Here is an 18,917-nt window from a genome sequence, read left to right as displayed (position 1 = left end):
TGACTTCTTTTAATTGTCAATCCACAGCTCCTACCAAAGCTTCTTGGGAGCTGTGTGCTGTGATTTGCTCCCCATTCCATAACTCTTGGCCTGCAATCTTTTGACTGAACACACATTCAAGGCCTGTATGTTTTGTGTGCAGCAAATACATGTTGTCCTGGATAAAAAGAAGCTTGCAAAGCTCTTCTGCTTACCCAAGGTGTTTGTAAAGTACATTTTTCTGATTTTAAGGAGAAACCTATCATTGCTTTTTCACAATTATCACAGAGCCCTCTTTTCATGAGGTACCTGCTGCTACCTGGATGCTATTTCTAATTGTGACTGCTTAAACATTTCCTCCCACAAACCACAAGCACCCTGCCAGGTAGTTCCTTTCTCCAGGACCCTCCACTGCAGTATATAGGCTGCCACCTGCCTCCTGGCCTGACTCTGCTCCCTCTCTTGCTGAAGCCCCTCTCATAACACAGCTCTCAGTGTGGGGAAACAAAGAACACCACCAATCACTTGGGAGTGAAGGGCAGTTAAATGGGTGCAGAGAGCCCACTAATATGCTTGAATTGGCCCTGAGTTTTAATGTTACAAGAAAGTCAGGATTCAGGGGGCAGCTGGTGTGCAAGCCTGTGTGTGAATGAACGAATGTGATGTAGCAATCCTCGCTGATGCTGTTTTATTGTTGCTGCAGGAGAGCAACACAGTGGTAGCTGGGTACTAATATTTTATTTTATGAATAAAAGCCCTTGAAAACTCCAGCAGTGAACATGGGTTCATTTCTTTTATAGGCAAGAGGGGGTATTATTCCCATGCCAACAGATTTGATTTTCTTACACATCTGTTTCTGCAACAAAAGCCCCACCCATTCTGTGAACATTTAGCTCATAAATTATAGGGTTTGAATTGGGTGTATATTGCAAAGACTGACTTTTGTACATAGGATCTGTGAGAACACTGTGGAATGCTCATATAACTTTTTTGTTTGTTTTTAGTGTATTTTTTAATGAATAGAGAATATGGTCTCTGAGCACAGTAATAATAGAGAATATTTTTGTCTTGTTTTTATAAAATTTGCCAGGCTCCAATCATTGAGCCTACTGTTATGTACATAACTTTTTAGCTCTGTCTTTCATGTTTTTGGAGCAAAGCCAACCTCCTAACACTTAATCTCAACTTTGTAGGATACTTAATACACTTTACATTTTATCCCCAGAAGGTCCCTGTTATTTAAAGATTCTGCTAACTACTCAAACGTGCACACTATTAGAGTTCAAAGAAACACTCCGGCCGTGCTCACTTGTTGTTCTTGAAGATTGACTTGGGCTTTCATCTTGCAACGATGTTTTTGAATAAAGACATTTTCAGACTTTATTGACAGCTGCTTTCTCACTGGAGGGAAAAGTTCATCCTTCCAAAAGCCTGAAACTGTGTTGAGAGCTGTGTTACCAAAGAGGGAGTTTTCAGCAGCCTTTCTGCAGCCGAGGCAGCCCCACTGCTGGCCTGGCCTCCCAGCTGTCAAAGCCTCCAGCTACCCTCTGGATAAGCACCTCAGCTCAGCCTGCTGCCCAGCTGCCAAAATCCTCCTTTTAGTCCTTGGAAAGGTCTCCTGCTTGATCCCCTCTCTTTCACAGCTGTTGAAACCCTCTGTCTAATTCTCAGATAAGTACCCTGATCCAACCTCTGCAGCAGCTGCTGAAAGCTTCTTGCTAAACGCTGAGTAAGCTCTGGTCCAGAGCTCCCAGACTTCCCAAAGCTCCTAATCCCCAGGTGTCATCCACCTGGCAATTAGTGAGTGCTCAGTGTTTTACTGGACTGTTAAGAAACATGCATGTAAATTTGTACTTATTCATGTGGTTTCCAATAATCAAACAGTTTCTTATTAGCCATGCTGCTATTTCTTAACAGCAGATTATTTTATGTGTTTAGGATGAGTCACCTGCCATTATTTTTTGCATTGCTCGATGAGTTTCTTCTGCTGCAGGCAGAAATCTGAAAATATTCATGCTTTTAATCCACTGCTGTATTTTTACATAGCAGACCAGAAAGCTCTATCCCTTATGATACCTGGCAGCTTTCCAGCAACAGCCAGTTCATATATGAAAGTTTTAACTAAATTATTGTTCTAGTATACGCCCTGAGGTTGGAGGAGAAAGAACATCCAGGACTAACAAACCTGATTGTTCTGGCAACACCACTTCAGTCTGAGCTGGCATTTCTGACTTCTTTCCTTTTCAAGACAGTGCTGTGTGAGCACTTTGTACAACAATGTACATTTTTTACATTTTGCTCTCTCTGCATCAACCGTGTGCCATATCAGAACTTCTAGTTATTAACCCTGCTCTGAACTCCCATCACCTTGTGTAGATAACGCCAATAGCCTTCCTGACAATCTGTGTTCATTAGTCTGTGTGTTACTCCTCCAGTTTATTACCTTCTGGGGAAGGGTGTGACACAGCTCTTGGAATGAAAGCACTTTCCAACTTGGCATTCTTAGGTTCAGAAATAGACCTCTTCACTGCAGTCTGAAATTTCAACTGTACTGCTTACACCACAGAGATTTTAAACTATAATCACTCAGTGTTGAACTAAGTGATTACTGTTCTTGTACCACCATGCTAGCTAAAATTCCCATAAATTATTATGTGTGTTTTCCTTAGGCAAGTACTGGAAGTCAGTGGAGCCATATTCTGTGCCAGTGGATTGTGCTCTGGCTGAGTCTCAGAAGCAGGAGAGGGAAGAGACAGAAACAGTATCAGCTATGGCCTCTCTTTCAGTGGATGTTGAGCAGTGTATTCCTCAGGAAGGCAGCAGGTAAGTGCATGAAATTATTACAGACAAAAAGGTTTTCTCTCCAGCCAAGTAAAATGAAGAAGAAAGGAGGACTAAGGGTTGTTTCAAAATTACCTGCTAATTGAGATACCTGGAATTTTTCATCCCTGGATTTCAGTTCTCTCAGCCACTGGAAGCTGAGATATTAGCAGTTTTTTGGGGTTAGTTTCTCTATTTCTGTACTAAAGTTCATGATTATAACAAGAACCTTTTCTTCCCATGTCTACTTCTTGCTACTTCATAAAAACTGCAGTATTCATATGAAGTAAATAGACATGGTCAAGTGTAATCAACCATATTCTTCTCATTAGAAGCTTTTAAAATCTCTTTTAATTTTCTAGGAAGGCATTCAACAAACAGTCAGATAAATTTAGTAACAATGGACTTAAATCACTAATGAGTGATATTAGACAGGCATTAGAAGTTACTTCCCTGGAAGAAATGTGGACAGTGCCAGCATATAACTTAAAGCTATCCTGACCAGGATTAGGGCCAACATTTTCTGTGTACTAAGATGAAGGTACACCAGCAAAGAATGAGAGTGCTGGTTTTTCCAGCTTGTCATCTGCCTTTTACATTAATGAAAATTGCTTTCAACTTGCAAATTAAGAAAATGCAGTAAATGCTATTGTGTTTTTCCAATTACACATGAAAAAAAACAACAGTAGCCACTGAATATTGTGTCATCTATAATCAGAAAAGCCTCTGGAGAAGTTTTTGGAGTTTCCTAATTTTTTTTTTGTTTTAAGGACAAATACTCCTGGTCTTCGCCAGTAGAGAAAGACACAAAATGTAGTGGATCTACTTGAGTTCCATCATGCACAAAAAACAGGGGAGGGGGGAGGAAAGATGAAAAAAGCCTTATAAGGAGACTCATCAGCTCATCAGGCTGTGGAACAACAGTAGAGAAAGGAGGGAGCTGTGGGTAGGGAGAGCAGTGGTGGGAGTGGAGCCAGAAAGATCCACGGCTCCTACATTGTGACTGGTTCTTAGTTGCTTCAGTTCTTTCCTCCTGTGTTGTGTCTTTTAATCAGAACTGAACTGATAGGCACCCAGGGGAATAGTGCAATGCTCAAATCTGTGGATGTGTTTGGCAATGAACATCCCTCACAACAGTGGCAACATTCATCTGTCAAAGAATTGAGGCATGGCTCAAAGGGACACACAGGGAGTGGAGCTAGCTAGTAAAGTTCACAGTATTTTCATAATTACCTTTCCAATTGTAATTATATTTAATATGCCATGGCTATTCTTGTGCTAGGATTATTGCAGACAACTTTATAAATGCTAGAGAAGAATCCATGATGAACACAAGATGTATTTTAGATTTGTGACTGTGGTAATCAGTGCTCAACTAAGGAATAATCTAGCTTTTCATACAAGTTTCTGACAGTTACAAGACACTTCTGCTAGCTAGGGACAGAAGAATTCCCACTTGTGTGTGCATAGCTCTGAAATATAAATAATTTTAGTTAAAGTATTGGAAATAATGCAGTGAAGCAAATTAAAGCTATAAATTGTCTGGAAAAGGGCATGGTTAATTTTGTGTATTTTTACATTGCTGAGAATAACTAAAAATTTTATTTGTTATGTGCCTCCACTCAAAACTACCAAGAGCAACTGCTACTCCTACATTATTTGAACAAAATAACCCTTTGACTAACACTGCACTTAATTACTGTACTTATTACCTACCAGCTGATAACCTGTGACAGTTTCCACCCATTCTGAAAACAGAATTTCAGGGCAGTGCTGAGAAACATGGCAGAAAATGGATGTACTGAAATGTGCACAAGTGGAATTCATGTGGCTGCCAGATTCATTACACTTCATCAGTTCTGGACTCTTGTAGGCATGAATCCATTGTGATGAATTGTTTTGTGGAAAAATGACTTCGTTTGGAATATCTTCTGTGGTGCTGCAGACATTTGTCAGCAGCACAAAAAAAATGCCTGCACACTTATGTGTCCTGAAATCTCTTTCTACCCTTGTAACCCTCAAAGAAGTCACATGAAGCCAAGTTGCCATTAGAGAGTGACAGGACAAGAAAAATGCTGTCCCACTGGACCAAAATTGATAGTTAGGTTTTCTGAGGCTTCTGAGCATCATTATCTTTGTTTTCTTCCTGATGAATGTAAGGAACAATATGGAATCAAAAGTGATCCCCCTGAAAGTTGGATTTTGAGAGTCCTCAACTGTGAGGAAACCTGAGAGGACCTGCCTGCTCTTTGAGTGTGAATTAAAATCCATCATGGAATGTCCAGGGAATGTCAGTGGCATTGCAATCTTTGGGTTCTGTATAATTTACTTCACGTCACATAAGCACACCATTCATTTCATAGGTGCATACCAACACAAACAGCAGTAATGTAGAGATGAGTTCAGCTTTGCTTTTTCACATTTTTTAATGTCTGTTGTAATAAAGGACCAGATATGCAATGCACCTTCTCCAGACACTTCCTACAGCAAACAGAGGGCAGCAGGGATGTGAGGAGTCATGTGGGGTCTCAAGCTTTGTTAGAAGGTGTGCTCTTCCTCCTACTGCTGTAGATGGGGTCATTTTCTGAAGACCTGTTGCAAGCTTTTGCATTGAGTGTTCATTTGGGAAAGTTGCTTGTGACAGGTAGGGTGGGAGCAGAACAGGAAGCCCCGTGGCTGACAGGGCAGCCTGAGAGGTTCCCTCCTTACACCAGGAGTCAGTTTGCTTCCTCTTAAATCACACCACGGTCAGCCAGACTGATAGTTCTGGCCTGTAACTCCAAGCCTGTTTCTCTGATTTGATGGCAGAGATCCTGTCAACTTCAGCTCTGGATGGTCAGGCCCCCAGATGAAGAGCAGCAGCAAGAGTCTCTTTGCGGGAAGCTCTGGCCAGTTATGTTGGAGGATATATTGGTGTTGGACTGAGATGACTCACTTTAAACTCAGATTTTGGGCAAAGCAGTTCTTTTCCTGGCCAACTCATATCTGACTCATTTACCACTGATGGATAAAATGCTCCTGGCTAAGGCCCATATAAAGTATTTTTATTTCTTTCTTCTCTCTTTCTTTCTTTTCTTCAAGTGACAGTGCCGATTATTTTTTTCCTTGATTTTCTCTGGCAGGGTAAATGAAGAAAAACGTGTAAAGCTGCTATGCTTTTGGTGTTTTATTTTACCAAAGCAAAACTGCATCTTAAGGTCCAATTGAATCTTGATTATAGACATTGGAAGAGAACAGATACAGAAAAAAGAGTTTGTGGATTGGATTGGATAGGATAGGATGTTTGGTGCTAACAGGGATTTAAATAGAGATGCAATTAGAGGAACAGGCATGCCCTATAAAACATTTCTAACTACCAGAACTTTTGTGTGTTGATAACTGTTTATTCCCTATGTGAGATAGAGATTTAGCTGATTAGAATTTGCTTTAGCCAGACATCTGTTTCAGAAAGAGTGCTGTGAAATATTCAGTACGCTGCTGTCCCTGATACCTTGGAGCTTCTGTATGTTTCTTCTTAAAATGGAAAAAGGGTGTGGAGAGAGATCTTTTGCACTTACTATTTTTACAGGAAGCAGTAAATCTTGAGAATGACATTTATCAGAATTTGACTTTATGGCTCTGGTTCAGCTGAGCATAGATTTTACTCAAATGGAAATGAAAACAAAGTATAATTTTTATTCTTAGTGTTACAGAGCCACCAGTTGCAGTTGCAGTCAAATTGCATTATATTACATACTAGAGCAAATGGTTGAATCATGGGGTACAGCTAGGTACCATTTAGGGTCACTTGCCATATTTATCTATCAACTCATAGAGCTTCACTTGCCATTTCACTGTTTGGGTATCTACCTCAGCTGTGCTGAGTACAGAGCGCATGCCTGGCCATACCTGGCAGGGCTTACGGTCCCCTCCAGGCTCAGGAGCTGCAGAACAGCTTTCCCAGGTCAGCCTACACCCTTATCTTGCTCACCTTCTTGTCCTTTGATGGTGGGTTCATAAGGAAGAGAACCAGGAGTAGAGGAGGCTGAGAGCCAGCCTTGCCCTGGTGAGTTGATAGATCTTAACTGCTCTATCTGCCCCATCCTGTGTAAAAGCCTTGAGGATACATACACAGGCATAAACTTTTCAAAACCTTTTTGAGCCAGCTTACACCTCTGGGTAAGCACTTGGGTAGTGAACCCCACAGCCTCATCAGGCATCACACTACTTTTACCTATTAACCAATAAAATCACTGGGAAACCCCTAGGTCTTGTACTGTGAGAAAGAAAACCACCTCTTTTCTTACTCATAATCTTTGACCCATATCTGGTTATAAAGGCTTGAGCTTCTCAAGACTTTGTATTCCTGCTGGTATGGAAATAATTTCTTACCTTTGGTGATTTTTGCTCCTCTCTGTTCTTTTGTAGTTTCTTTGAGATGGAGTAAAAGCTGCATGCAGGACTCCAGGTCCTGGGCACATTGTGAATTTACACAGCAGCTAATACTGGGGATGTTTTGTTTCTGTGGCTTTCTGCTCCTCTACCATTAACTCCAAGCTCTCAGTCACAGCCATCCCTGTTAAAGCAGTTAAAGCTGTCCTCCCTCATTTTGTGTATTCTGTGTTTGTGTTGAGTACCTTCTTCTCCATACAGAAATGCTGCTATGGGCCTTGGAGCTGAGCAGTATTGGCAATTTAGTGTCATCAGCAAACATTATCACCGAAATCTACTTGTAGTTTGCCTAGTCTTTTTAAGATGTTCTGGAGAATTCCTCCAGGGTGAAAATTCACCAGTATTATTCTGTGTTTCCTGCTTTTGATGCATTGTTAATCTGTGGAAGGACCTTCTTTCAACAACTAAAGTTCTTCTAAACACTTGGATAAAATTGTTGGAAGACCTTCTTTGCAGAGGAAAATAACTCAATCCCTGTTCCCTAATTTCCTTCAGAAACTTTTAATAAATTTGAAAGAATTGCCTTCTTTATAAGTGTTAAGACCTAACTCTTACCCAAATGACTGTTACCTAAATGCCTACTAATTCCATCACTGATTGTAGCTGCTTTCAATTTTGCCATACAGACATACTGTACCTCCTGTGATTTCCAAAAGGGGAATTGCTTTTCTTGCAGTCTCTACCTCTTGCTGAGTTAAGCTGTAGAATATGCTCAATAACTATTTCTTTAACAACATCCTAATCATAGTTCCCTGGAACTTAGCAGACAAATATCATCTGCCCTTAGAAATCTGGCAATGTTTGGTGCATCAGCTTGTTCTAGCACTGATTCAGCTTAGGATAGTTCATCTGCAAGTAATAAAATCTCACTGACACATCTCTAGTGAACCCAGATATAAATAGCTCATTTTACTTTTGTGGTCTACCTGTCTTGATGCTCCTTTTATGCTTTGATCATTTCCTCTGATGTATTTTGAAAGATCTTTTTATTATTAGCTTTTATGCCTTTAATATGTTGCTTTTCAGACTTTCCTTTAGTTTGCTTCATTGAGGGTTTACATTTAACTTGCCAGAGTTTATATTTTATTTAATCTGCTTTGTTTGGACATTACTTCTTCTTTTGAGAGTATATATGTAGTTACCTTATTCTGCTCTTAAACTAGGACAGTCTTTTACTTTTAGCTCCTTTCTCTTTGATCCATACTAAGTCCATTTTTACTAGGATATACACTTACTCAGGATATATAATGTCTTTAGACACTCCCCAAATCACCCTCATGATATAGAAATGTATCTCTTTTTTCCCAGCTCTTTGCTACCAGAGGATCACTTTTCAATTTCAAAAATCTTCCCTGAGACAGCTGAGTTAAATTAGGAACAGTTATGGCATAAAATAGCCATACCATGCCAGAAAAATCTATCTTTTGTTAAGTTTTTACCTTGGAAACATACCTTGAATTTTTTATTTTTGTGTGTGGGACAATTTAGCTCAGAGGACTCTCTGTAATGCTCATTTAAAAAAGAAGGTAAGAGATACATTTTCTTTTTTGGGTGATGTACAGAATTTATGTACATTCTTGCATACAACTTTTTTTAAAAATTGTAGATATCAATTACTTTTAATATTTTTCTCATAAATAACATTTATTCTTAATTGCCATAGAACAATATTTAAGATGTCACATGTTTTGCCAGATTTTATCCATATGGTTAAATTTTTGCCTCATCTATTTATTTTGTTTGAAGGTTTAAGCAGCATCATTTTGTTTAGCATTAATTGCAAAGAGATTATTTCATTCTCTAAATATAGAGAGCTAGAGATGAGTACACTTCACAGAACACCAAAGTGAATGCAGGAGGGTTCAGCTCCTAGGAGCTTGCAGTTTAAACGAGCCACAGTGAAGCCTTAGAGAAAAATCACAGTTGTGGTTCTATAATCATTGCAATCTCAGTTGGTGTCTTTCTGAATTTGCTGACTGCATGGAATTGGTTTAGATCAGACCTGAGCTCACAGCTGCATCTCGAGGAACTGCTCTGAGCACACAATGTGGGATGGGGGCTCTGCCTGTTTTGTGTTTTTATGCCAGCTTCCTGTCAGCTACAGGAGGACTGACTGAACTGATGTAACTCACAGTGACAAAGCTGAAGTAACACAAATTTGGCCTGTCAGACTCTGCCCCCTCGATTTTTCTTTTGACAACTTTTGATTTTGTCAGAATGGGTATATATTGATTCTCTGCTCAGTGCTATGGGATTTGCAGTGTTTTTCTCTCTGTCTTTTGGCCCCAAAACAGTACTGGCTCTCACACAAAACTCCTGAGGCCTGAGCCCTTATCTCGTAAAAATAAATGTTTTTAATGATAAACCTTTGGATAAATCTAGTGACTTCTCTGACACTAATAAAATGAAGTTAAAGCAAACACATAAGTCTTCAAAAGGAGGCTGAAGAAGACTGTGAGAGTACCCACACTGCTAGAAAAGAGCTGGATTGCCATGGCACTCTAACCTTATCTCCCTTTCCTAAAAAGAACCTTGCATCTGGCACTTATGTGGAAAAATTATTATTAGTGCTTACGTTCTGGCTGGTGAAGAATTTTGACCTGTTGTTGGAATATATTGGAATATATTAGAATGTAACACTCAAGATCAGCGAGGGCTACTCCTGGCCCTCAGAAGCATCTTTGTCAGTGAAAAATTTCCCAGTGAAAGAAGTCCTGTATAAGATCCTCAGTTGTACTATGTTCATGAGAATGTCAGTCCCAGAAGTCAAACACATGTGAACAGACTGTTGCATGCACTGCTTCCCTATGAAAGTTCTTATGAATAGTCCAAACCCCTACTCTCACTTCCAGAGGTTTTCCAGAACTTCACTCATTCCTGATCTGCCAATCACCACCTGAAATCTATTGACACATATTTTTTCTCATTTGCAGAACCTAAAATCTGAGCTGTCATATGCTTCCAAATTATCTTCTTTCCAGACAGACCCCTAAGGTTCTGGATGTTTAACAGGGGCTTATTGACCCTCTCTGGTGTGCCAGAGGACTTTCAGGTCTCCCACAAGTGGCTGGAGGAAGTGGAAATATGTGGTCAGCACAAGAGCAACACACCCTACGAATTCCTCACCTGGTGTGTGATCTTTTATTGCACCTGAGCCCCTCAGCAGCAGGCAGGGCTCCATCTCACCCTGGCTGCCACTGTGTGCTCTCTGCTGCAAACAAGAACAAAGGAAAAGGGGGGAAAAGGGGAGTGCAAGGGGGCTGCACCTCACTGCTCAGGAATGAGGGAGCTGCCGTGGTTACTGTACGTAGGAAACATCCTCCACCATGTGGTGAGGAACTAAAGATTTGAGATTTATCGATTAATCATCTTTTAGAGTTTATACCCTTTGGAAAGTGATTAGTCTGAAAAAGATCATCTTTTTCACATGTCATTCACCTGACATATTTTTCAACATACTATCAGTGGTCATTCCAAATCAGAAAGGAATAACCTGTAAAAATAATTTAAAGACATACTGCTGATTTTTTCAATGGGAAAGACTTTAATAAATTCCAGATTAATTTAAAATTCTCTGGCTTTCTTGCCGAATAAATGATGAAAAACCCAAGATAACCCTCCCTATTTTTTTTTTCCCATGGGATCTCATGAATTTGTACTTTCTGAGGTATGTTTCACTGAAGCCAGTTATTATACTGGCTTACAAGAACTAACTGGTAAACATCTCATTTATTAATTTACATTTACTTTTCTCCTCTGATTTCAAAATTGCTTGAAATTACTATTTTGAAGTAGTTCTTAAGGCTGACAGACTGAGATGAAAAATGGTTTCTGTCCAAATTATTTACCCTTCAATAGTGAAGTCTCTCCATGTTCTCAGTAGCTTCCCGTTTTATAATTGCCATCATATTCCTGAGGTGCAGCAGCTTTTCAGATACGGGAAATTGCAAGACTTGACATCAGCTCAGCATATGTGTCCTCATCATTTTCTTGTTGAGAGCTCATCTTGTCTAAGCTGATAATTTCCCAGAGGTTTCCATATAAAAGATATAGATATAATCTGATTTGATATAATTATTAGATCCTTTTTCTTTGATAGCAGTCTGCTCATCAGGGTCAGGATTTAGTCTCAAAAGTTGCAGGCAGGCAGGCAATGTGTTTTTGAAAACACAAAATCCAAAACTAGGGGGCTGGAGAAGAACCTCGGAGGGAACACTGCTTGGCTACTAGTGAACAATTTTGCTTTGATGGCGTGCGCTTGAAAAAAATAAATGCATGTATTTTTAGCTCCAAAAACTTGTAAAATATAACTATCACAGCTATTTTTTCATTAAATTATTTGATTCTGTTGACACAAAGCATGTACATTTCTGGACAAAATGTTATAAAATATTCTGACATATTTTAATATAAACAGGAACATTTTCGGTGATTGCTTGGATCTAAAATGTTTTTCCACTTGACATTTGTTTATACTTCCTAGGAAAGAAACTCTATTTATGGATAGCTGAATAACACAAATAAACATCTGAGAGAGCTGAAAAATCAGCTTTGATTATGCATGGAAATCTACAATGTCATTGTGTACTCTTGTGCCGTATTCTGATTGCCTGTTTATTTTTACAGAGCTGCTGGTGAGCCCATGGAAGAAGAGCCAGCCTTGTGAAGTGCCAAGTCCTCCCTGATATTTCCTGTGGGTGACATCATTGTGTATCCCCCAAAGCACCCTCAGACATGTCTTGTCTGCTTCTTGGGTGGCACAGATCAGATGGAACATAAACACTGGGCACAAAACTCAGAGTAGCAGCTTCACTTGTTCTTTGGATGGACTTGAAAGAGCCTGAGAGATTCCTTAAATGTAACCGCCACAATTCTAGAGTTACAGTAAAACGGACTTGGGAGAAAGAGCCCAGAGCATGCTTTTTAAATGCTGTTTGACCCACTCACCAACACAAATTGTGAAATAGAGTATTGCAAAATTCTACATGATAGATTATTGATAGGAGAAATGCAACAGCCAGCAAGATACTCTGTGAACTCCGTGAATCACTTTCTGACACTTTTTACTGGATAATTTTTTTCATACTGTGTTAAATTGTTAATAGAATTTGTTTTCTTTGCTCCGTGTAATGAAGAAAAAACCCCCCACCCTTATTTTATGTGCCATTTTTTAACCTCCTGTAATGAATTCTTAGCTGAATAAGTGAAAAGCGTTTAAATTATGATGAGGGATTTTAGCTAAAGGGAAAGCACTTCTTATTGTACTATAAATCCCCTGAAGTACTGTGCTTGGTGGTGCTTTATTTTCTCTTCCCTATTCCTGGCCATCTCTCCCCATTTCATGTAATCTTTTCTATCATAAAAACACATTCATGATTCTCTAAAATGATCTTTTGCCTTTAAGAAAAAGTGCTGTACCCTCTGTAGTTGACAGTAGCGCTCACCATATGTGCAGCAGAGATCAAGTATGGATAGTTTTTCAAACGTGTTTTTGGTTTGTTCTGAAATGTTTCTGCGTTCTGACTCCAAAGCAGCGACCTTCAGTAACTGCGTGCAGCTCATTTGAAGCTCAGGTGTTTCTGTGGAGGTTGTGTGGGAGTGTTTTTTACAGGTCGTGTTGTGAATACGAACTGGTTCTTTTATGTAGTCCTGCACCAAGAGAACTGATGTTGCTTAAGAAGCTTCAAAGAGTTTAGGCTTTATTTTAGATCCCCGAAGTGCAGCAAGATCTCCCTGCAATGTGACTTTAGCTGTTTAATTCCATGTTTGAGAACATAACATAGAGTTGTGCCTTTAGCTGAAAATGAACGCTTAAACTGTTACACGTGTTGCCTTACTGTCAGAGAGAGAGAGAGAGAGAGATGGGGCATGTATGTAAGAGTACTTCAAATGAACAAAACTCTGCTATGGTAACTTTTATTTTGTTTACAACCTTCTCACCTAATGAACCCCAGGAGATACCTTGAAGTATTCAGCTTGCAGTATTTGATAGCTTGCTCAGCTTTTAAAAGCAAGTGATGTTCATTTTTTATATATTTGCCAAATTCAAAAAAGAAAAAAAAAAAAAGGATATATATTAAAGCCATAAGTGAAGACTGTCATGCTTTTTATTCTGAAATCTGAAAGGAACCTTAATTAAAACAAGATTTTGGGGAAGGCCATGATATGAAAGATATGGAACAATATGGTTTCAGTTATAGGCAGACTCAAACCTGTAAATCAAAGATGAAAGATTTCACTCAAATAGAATTATATAATTCTCTTTTGTTAGACTATATCTTTCATGCATTTGGGTTTGTTTACGATTAGCATTTTAATTTTAAAGACTTTTATTACTTATACCAAAGCTTTCCGCTACAAGTTAGAAATCTGAGGCATGCTTTGAAAAGGGAAATCTAAAAAAAGGGATGTCATTTCCTATAATGTAGAGTAAACTTTTATTCTGAAAGGTTTACTCTGGAATGAATGTATACCCCTCAGAAAGGGAAATAAAATTCTGACCCTCAGAAAGTGAAATAAAATTCTACCCCCCATTTACAAGCCAAAACCATGCTCGTTTTCGTAATGCAAAGAGTCCCATCAGGCTAAATTAACTCCTGGTGTAAGCCACCTTGCCTGACTCTGGGCTGTTCTGAAGGGGTTGTTCACATGACTAAAGCAATCAAGAGTTCCTCCTGCATTTTCAGCAGACTTCTGATGGCAATCTTACTTGCCATTTACTGCGATTTTGTTATGGTCATCAAAGAAATTTCCCTTCCAGGAAACCAAGGGCTATGGCTGATGAGTTGGGTAATTTGTAGAGCTTTTCACATTTTGAAATCATGGCTGCAAAATTTTAATTGAGTGCATAGTAACGTAGTTTTAAAACTAACCCTAAAATCTGTTTGTGTCCTTAGCTTGCATGAACTTGCATATGAATTGCAACCTGAAATGTGAGTTACAAGCTTTTCCAAAGTATGTCTTCTGGGGTGCAAATCAGCTAAAGCTGTCCTTTTTAGCTGAAAATGCTTTTAAAATGCTAGAACAATTTGAATTAAACCACATTATAAACTCACACTACACATTTGTACAGATGTAGTCCCAGGCAGATATCTAGACATGCTGCTGGTTGAAGTTAGGATCGTTTGGATAAACAAGTGTGCTAATAAACTGCACACAGATTGTGTCCAGAACTCTGTTCTGACTGAAGTCAATAGCAAAGTCCTCTTTGATTTCGATGGGAGATGAATCAGCCCCTGCTTTTCTTTTCCCCTTTAAGTCAAGAGCACCATTGCTTTTTGATTATGTCATTCCTAGGCATCTTACAGCCCTCTGGGAAATGATTGAGGCTTATGGTGAATATCAACACTTCCTTCAAAGCAGACCTGGGCTTTCTGAGAGGGCAGTTTCACTTGCTGCTGTTTTCTTCTCACAGTATTTTTTATTACTGTCAATAGCTCCCCATGGACTGGAGTTAAAATATCTTCCAGCAATTTTAGTCATAGTTCCAGGGAAATAGTCACATAGACACTCTTAAAAATGCCCAGTTTTAACTGGATTCAACAACAGATTGCAAGGATTTCAGAAAGATGCATGAATTGTGTATGCATGAAATGTAAAAATTCCAGGTTTTGAGGAGACATCAAAGTCTCGTGTCTCCCACAGACCTTTCCCACTAGGCTAGAGAGATTGACACCTTTGAAAATTCAGTCCCAGATATTTCAAGTCGGCTGCCAAAATATCTATGTCTGAGCTTAGATTACATCTACAACTGAGCTGAAATGCATAAACAAGATGGGATGAGGGTGGTTTCTGTGTGTGATTCCATGGGGAAGGTGAAGCTGAGGAGGCAGCAGGGACCACTCAGAGCCAGGGTGACCCTCTGCCTGGTCCTGGTGGTACGAGAGCTGCAGGCAGGCAGAAGGACATCCCACGGTACCTCCACCCCAGGCTACCACTGCCATTGCCAGCAAATCTTGGCCTTTGGGGGAATCCTGAAGTAATTTGTGCTTTGCCCCTGCACCAGTCACCAACCACCAGGAAGAGAGATGCCTCAGCAGCAACTCCCAGTAACATGCTTGCTCCAGTTCATTTTCTTCTCTAGCATTAGGAACGAAGGATTGAGCTCAGATGAGCTTTTCTTGTATTACTGTGCTTTTCTCATACCTTTCTTGTATTCTTAGGTCCTTCAGTTCACAGTACAAACTGAAACCTAAAAAGAGACATGACTCAGGAGATCAAGAAAAGAATGATTTTTTATCCAGCTTGAGGCTCTTACCTGGGCTGAAGTAAGAATAGTGAGGAAGAGCAAATCTCAGAACTGCTGAAATCTTCATGAGTGTCTTGCCCTTCATTTTTGGACTCTGTGGAAGAATTCTGTATATGCCCATTTGGTTTTAATATAATTTGCAGCTTGATTATATGATCTCTTTTCGGGCAACATTTCTAGTGGGTAATCAAAGTTCATGGGAATTTTGCCAGTATAAATATGACAGAATTATTCCCTTTTTTAACCTTCCTAATTTTTCTTTCAGTGCAAATGAAGCAACTAATTCCAAGTAAGTGAATCTGAGAAAAGTAAAATCATTAAGCTATCTTAAATAAATGTCATAGAAGAAATGGAAAATTTTATGCAAATAAATATGGCTATGCCTTTACTTTGCAAAAAAGTCAACAACATGCTGCAGGCTGAATATAAGTGGCAAAACAAACTTCTCTCTGGAGGATGTGGTATTTTAGTTGGTGTCTTATCTAAGTGCAGCCTCTCTGAAAAGCTGAGAGTCATAACCGGAGATGAAATATTAGAAAGGTTTTGCTGCAGCCAGCACCAGAGGTCCTGTAGAGAACAAGAATGTAGAGACTGACTAATTTTTGTAGACAGACAGCAGGACACTTTCAGGGCAATGTGTCTGGGACAAAGAATTAGAGGGAACATTTCCAAAGGCACTGATGGCTGTAAAACAACTAATCCTGTTAGCTTGCAGGGGCAAGGAGGTGCACAGCAACCACTTATTCTTTGGGAAATGTCCCTTCTGTCCCACCAGCATGCCCAAACTCATGCAGATGTGAACTTGGCTTGGCTATTTTCTCTCCTTAGCAGCAGCAGCAGCAGCAGCAGCAGCAGCCACCATGTGTGCTGTTGTGTGTGCTGTGCATTTGCCCAAGAAGTTCTCAGCCTCCAGCAGACACTTCATAACATGACTGATAGGGGAATTTTTTTTTCCTGAATAGTGGCCTTTCCAGAAGCACAGTAGTGCATGGTTGTTTTATTTTTAAAGGTCACAATAGAGCTTTGTGAACCATTACACTTTTTTTTTTTAACAGACTCCATGTGGAAGTAAAACAGAATATGTACCTGGGGAGGGGGGATGTGGTGTGTGGAACCTGCCACAGGAAAGGATCTCTCTTAAATCAAGTTTCTGCTACTTGCTTTTTATCCTGGATTTGAAGAAGTTTGGGTTCTAAATTATCATTTAAGATCTTTCTTTGTCATGTCCCTTGCTTTGTTTTTGTACCTGTAAATGAATTCACCCTTATAATGCATAGAAAACCATCTGAAAAAAGTCTGTTTTCTGAAAGATTCCCCTTCCCTTGGTGTGAGAATGAGAATAGCTTATCTTTGCCACTTCTCGCAGCAATTAAATGCTTCATTTTTGTAACAGATCCAAACTGCAGCAGTATTTTAAGAGTACTATTTAGCTGGCTGTCTGCTGACTGTTAAAAAAAGAAATTGTGAAACTTACATTCCTCTCTAACCTCAAAAGAAACCCATTTTGATTTTAACAATGTCATTTTTTCACTTGATCCGAAAGGGTTTTATCCCATGAGATCTTGTTACTAGCTCAGTTCTAATCACTAGTAAATCACACACTACAGAAAACGAAGACCAAAAAGGATGGATGTTCCAGCAACTCTCAGTTATGTGTCTTCTGCACAATCCTTCATCCTGTTCCAGTGCCATGCTCTGTGGTTAAGAATGTTAGCATAGATTACAGCAAAATATAAATTGTTCTGCACCATCAAAGATACTGCTCTTTGGATGTCAATTAGCACTCTGTGAGCTGGGCTGTCATTTATAAAGGCTGTGATTTGTGACAAAGACATGCTTCTGTGGGGATGGTCTAAAGACAAGTGATGCATGCAAGCAGTGGCACTGGTGCTGTGTGGTCAGAAGGATTCTGTGCCAAGATCTCCACACATTCCCCCTTTTGATGGTGCGCCTGCATGGCCAGAGACACATTTTCAGTAGCAGAGCCATGGGATGTCCTTATTCAAAGACCACTTAAATCCCACTAACAGGCTTTGGGAGGCAGCTAGAGGAGGAGCCCAAGCTCTGCACTCAGCCACACAAAACTGTATAAAAAGCCCAGGTAAAAGATCTGAGCTTGCCCTCACATCATTTTTTCTGACATGAAGTGCCAGTTCTGCTCCCAGAAAAGAATGTCAGAAAGAAAATTGACTCTGCTGGATCTATTCTACCAGCTTCCTGGGCGTGTATACGTCATGTGTTAGGGGAACAGGTTCATACTCATGTCTCTTGCTGCTTAGTTTACTGCTATTTTGAATTTCATGATTGGTTTAATATTCCAAGTTAGGATGCAGTAGGAAAGCATAAAGCAATACCTGGTGAAGTCATAACTGAGGCTTTCAAAGCAAGCTTACTGCCATGGGTTTTTACAAGACTGACTTTTTGGTCTAGGGATACACAGCTGAAATGTCTATTTTTTTCGTAGGAAATTGGTGTTGCTATCTGTTTCCATGATAAAAACCAGTCCTTTTGCTCAGAGTTCTGAAAGTTTATCTGTAATTTGTCTTTCCAGGCAGAGCAGATTCTAAAGGATAAAGCATCAGTGGGACTGACCCAAAGGGCAACGTTTTTAAAAGTCGATAGTAATATTTCCATAAGAGTAAAAGGAACCATTGTTATTATTCCTGATACATTTTTGTATCTGCAAGTATCCAATGAGTAATGTTAAGTAATATTGTGCTCCAGAACTTTGTTGATTATAGATATATGAGCATTGGATTGGCGTGAAATAGTCTTCAACCAAGTTGTTAAGATCCCTTTTGTTTTGTGTTTTGTATAATTCTTTGGCTATAGTCTTGTCCTAGTGTTAATAAAAGCTATTTGAAGTAAGCTAGTTCAATACTCTGAGGAGTTTTTTTTTTTTGCTTGTTTTATTTTTTAATCAGTGTGAAAAAGAAGTGGAGCTTTGAACATGCCACCCTGGTTGGATCATAGGATTCTGACTGTTAAAATATAAAGGGGGAAGCGTGGTGAAGCTGGAGCGCATAAAAAAGGAACCACAAATGTTAATGTAAAAGTAATGTCACTTAGCAGGCTAAAACACACACAAAGCAGAGCATTGCAGAGCTCCAGCTCTAACACCAAGCTCATATTCTATAGTTCCTTTGGCTCATTGTCCTGAGGCGTTGCAGAACACATAATTCTCCTCCCAGTGAAGCCATTTAAATAGTACGTGCACTGTTTGGAAAGCTGCACGGCCCCTGCTTTGTGGGCGGTGGGGAATGCCCAGCCCTGTGCAGCAACGCTCTGGGTCACGGTATTGCTCCAGCACTGCTGCTGTAAAACTCAGAGCTGTTACCTTGATAGAACAGACCTGCTTTGGGAAATGCACCCACAAAAGCAGGGGAGTGAGGAAGGAGTGTGTTTGCTGTGAGCACATTTTGATCACTTGCACATTGTC

At 39.7% G+C, this 18,917-nt stretch overlaps 1 protein-coding gene across 1 annotated transcript in view; it reads left to right on the top strand.

Annotated features, from left to right (window-relative positions):
- The window catches only part of HDAC9 (histone deacetylase 9), a 458,294-nt gene extending 439,876 nt beyond the window's left edge, over positions 1-18,418 (top strand). Inside the window, exons 26-27 of the mRNA XM_084203797.1 lie at positions 2,649-2,802; positions 11,857-18,418. Of these exons, the coding sequence (XP_084059923.1) occupies positions 2,649-2,802; positions 11,857-11,896 (194 nt within the window). The 3' untranslated portion in view covers positions 11,897-18,418. The remainder of the gene's footprint in view (positions 1-2,648; positions 2,803-11,856) is intronic.
- The last annotated feature ends 499 nt before the right edge of the window (positions 18,419-18,917 follow it).

The sequence above is a fragment of the Fringilla coelebs genome (genome assembly GCF_963513975.1).
Source record: "Fringilla coelebs genome assembly, chromosome: 1".
Classification (NCBI taxonomy): domain Eukaryota; kingdom Metazoa; phylum Chordata; class Aves; order Passeriformes; family Fringillidae; genus Fringilla; species Fringilla coelebs.
Note: the sequence above shows the minus strand (reverse complement) of the source record. Positions and strands in the feature narration are given on the sequence as shown.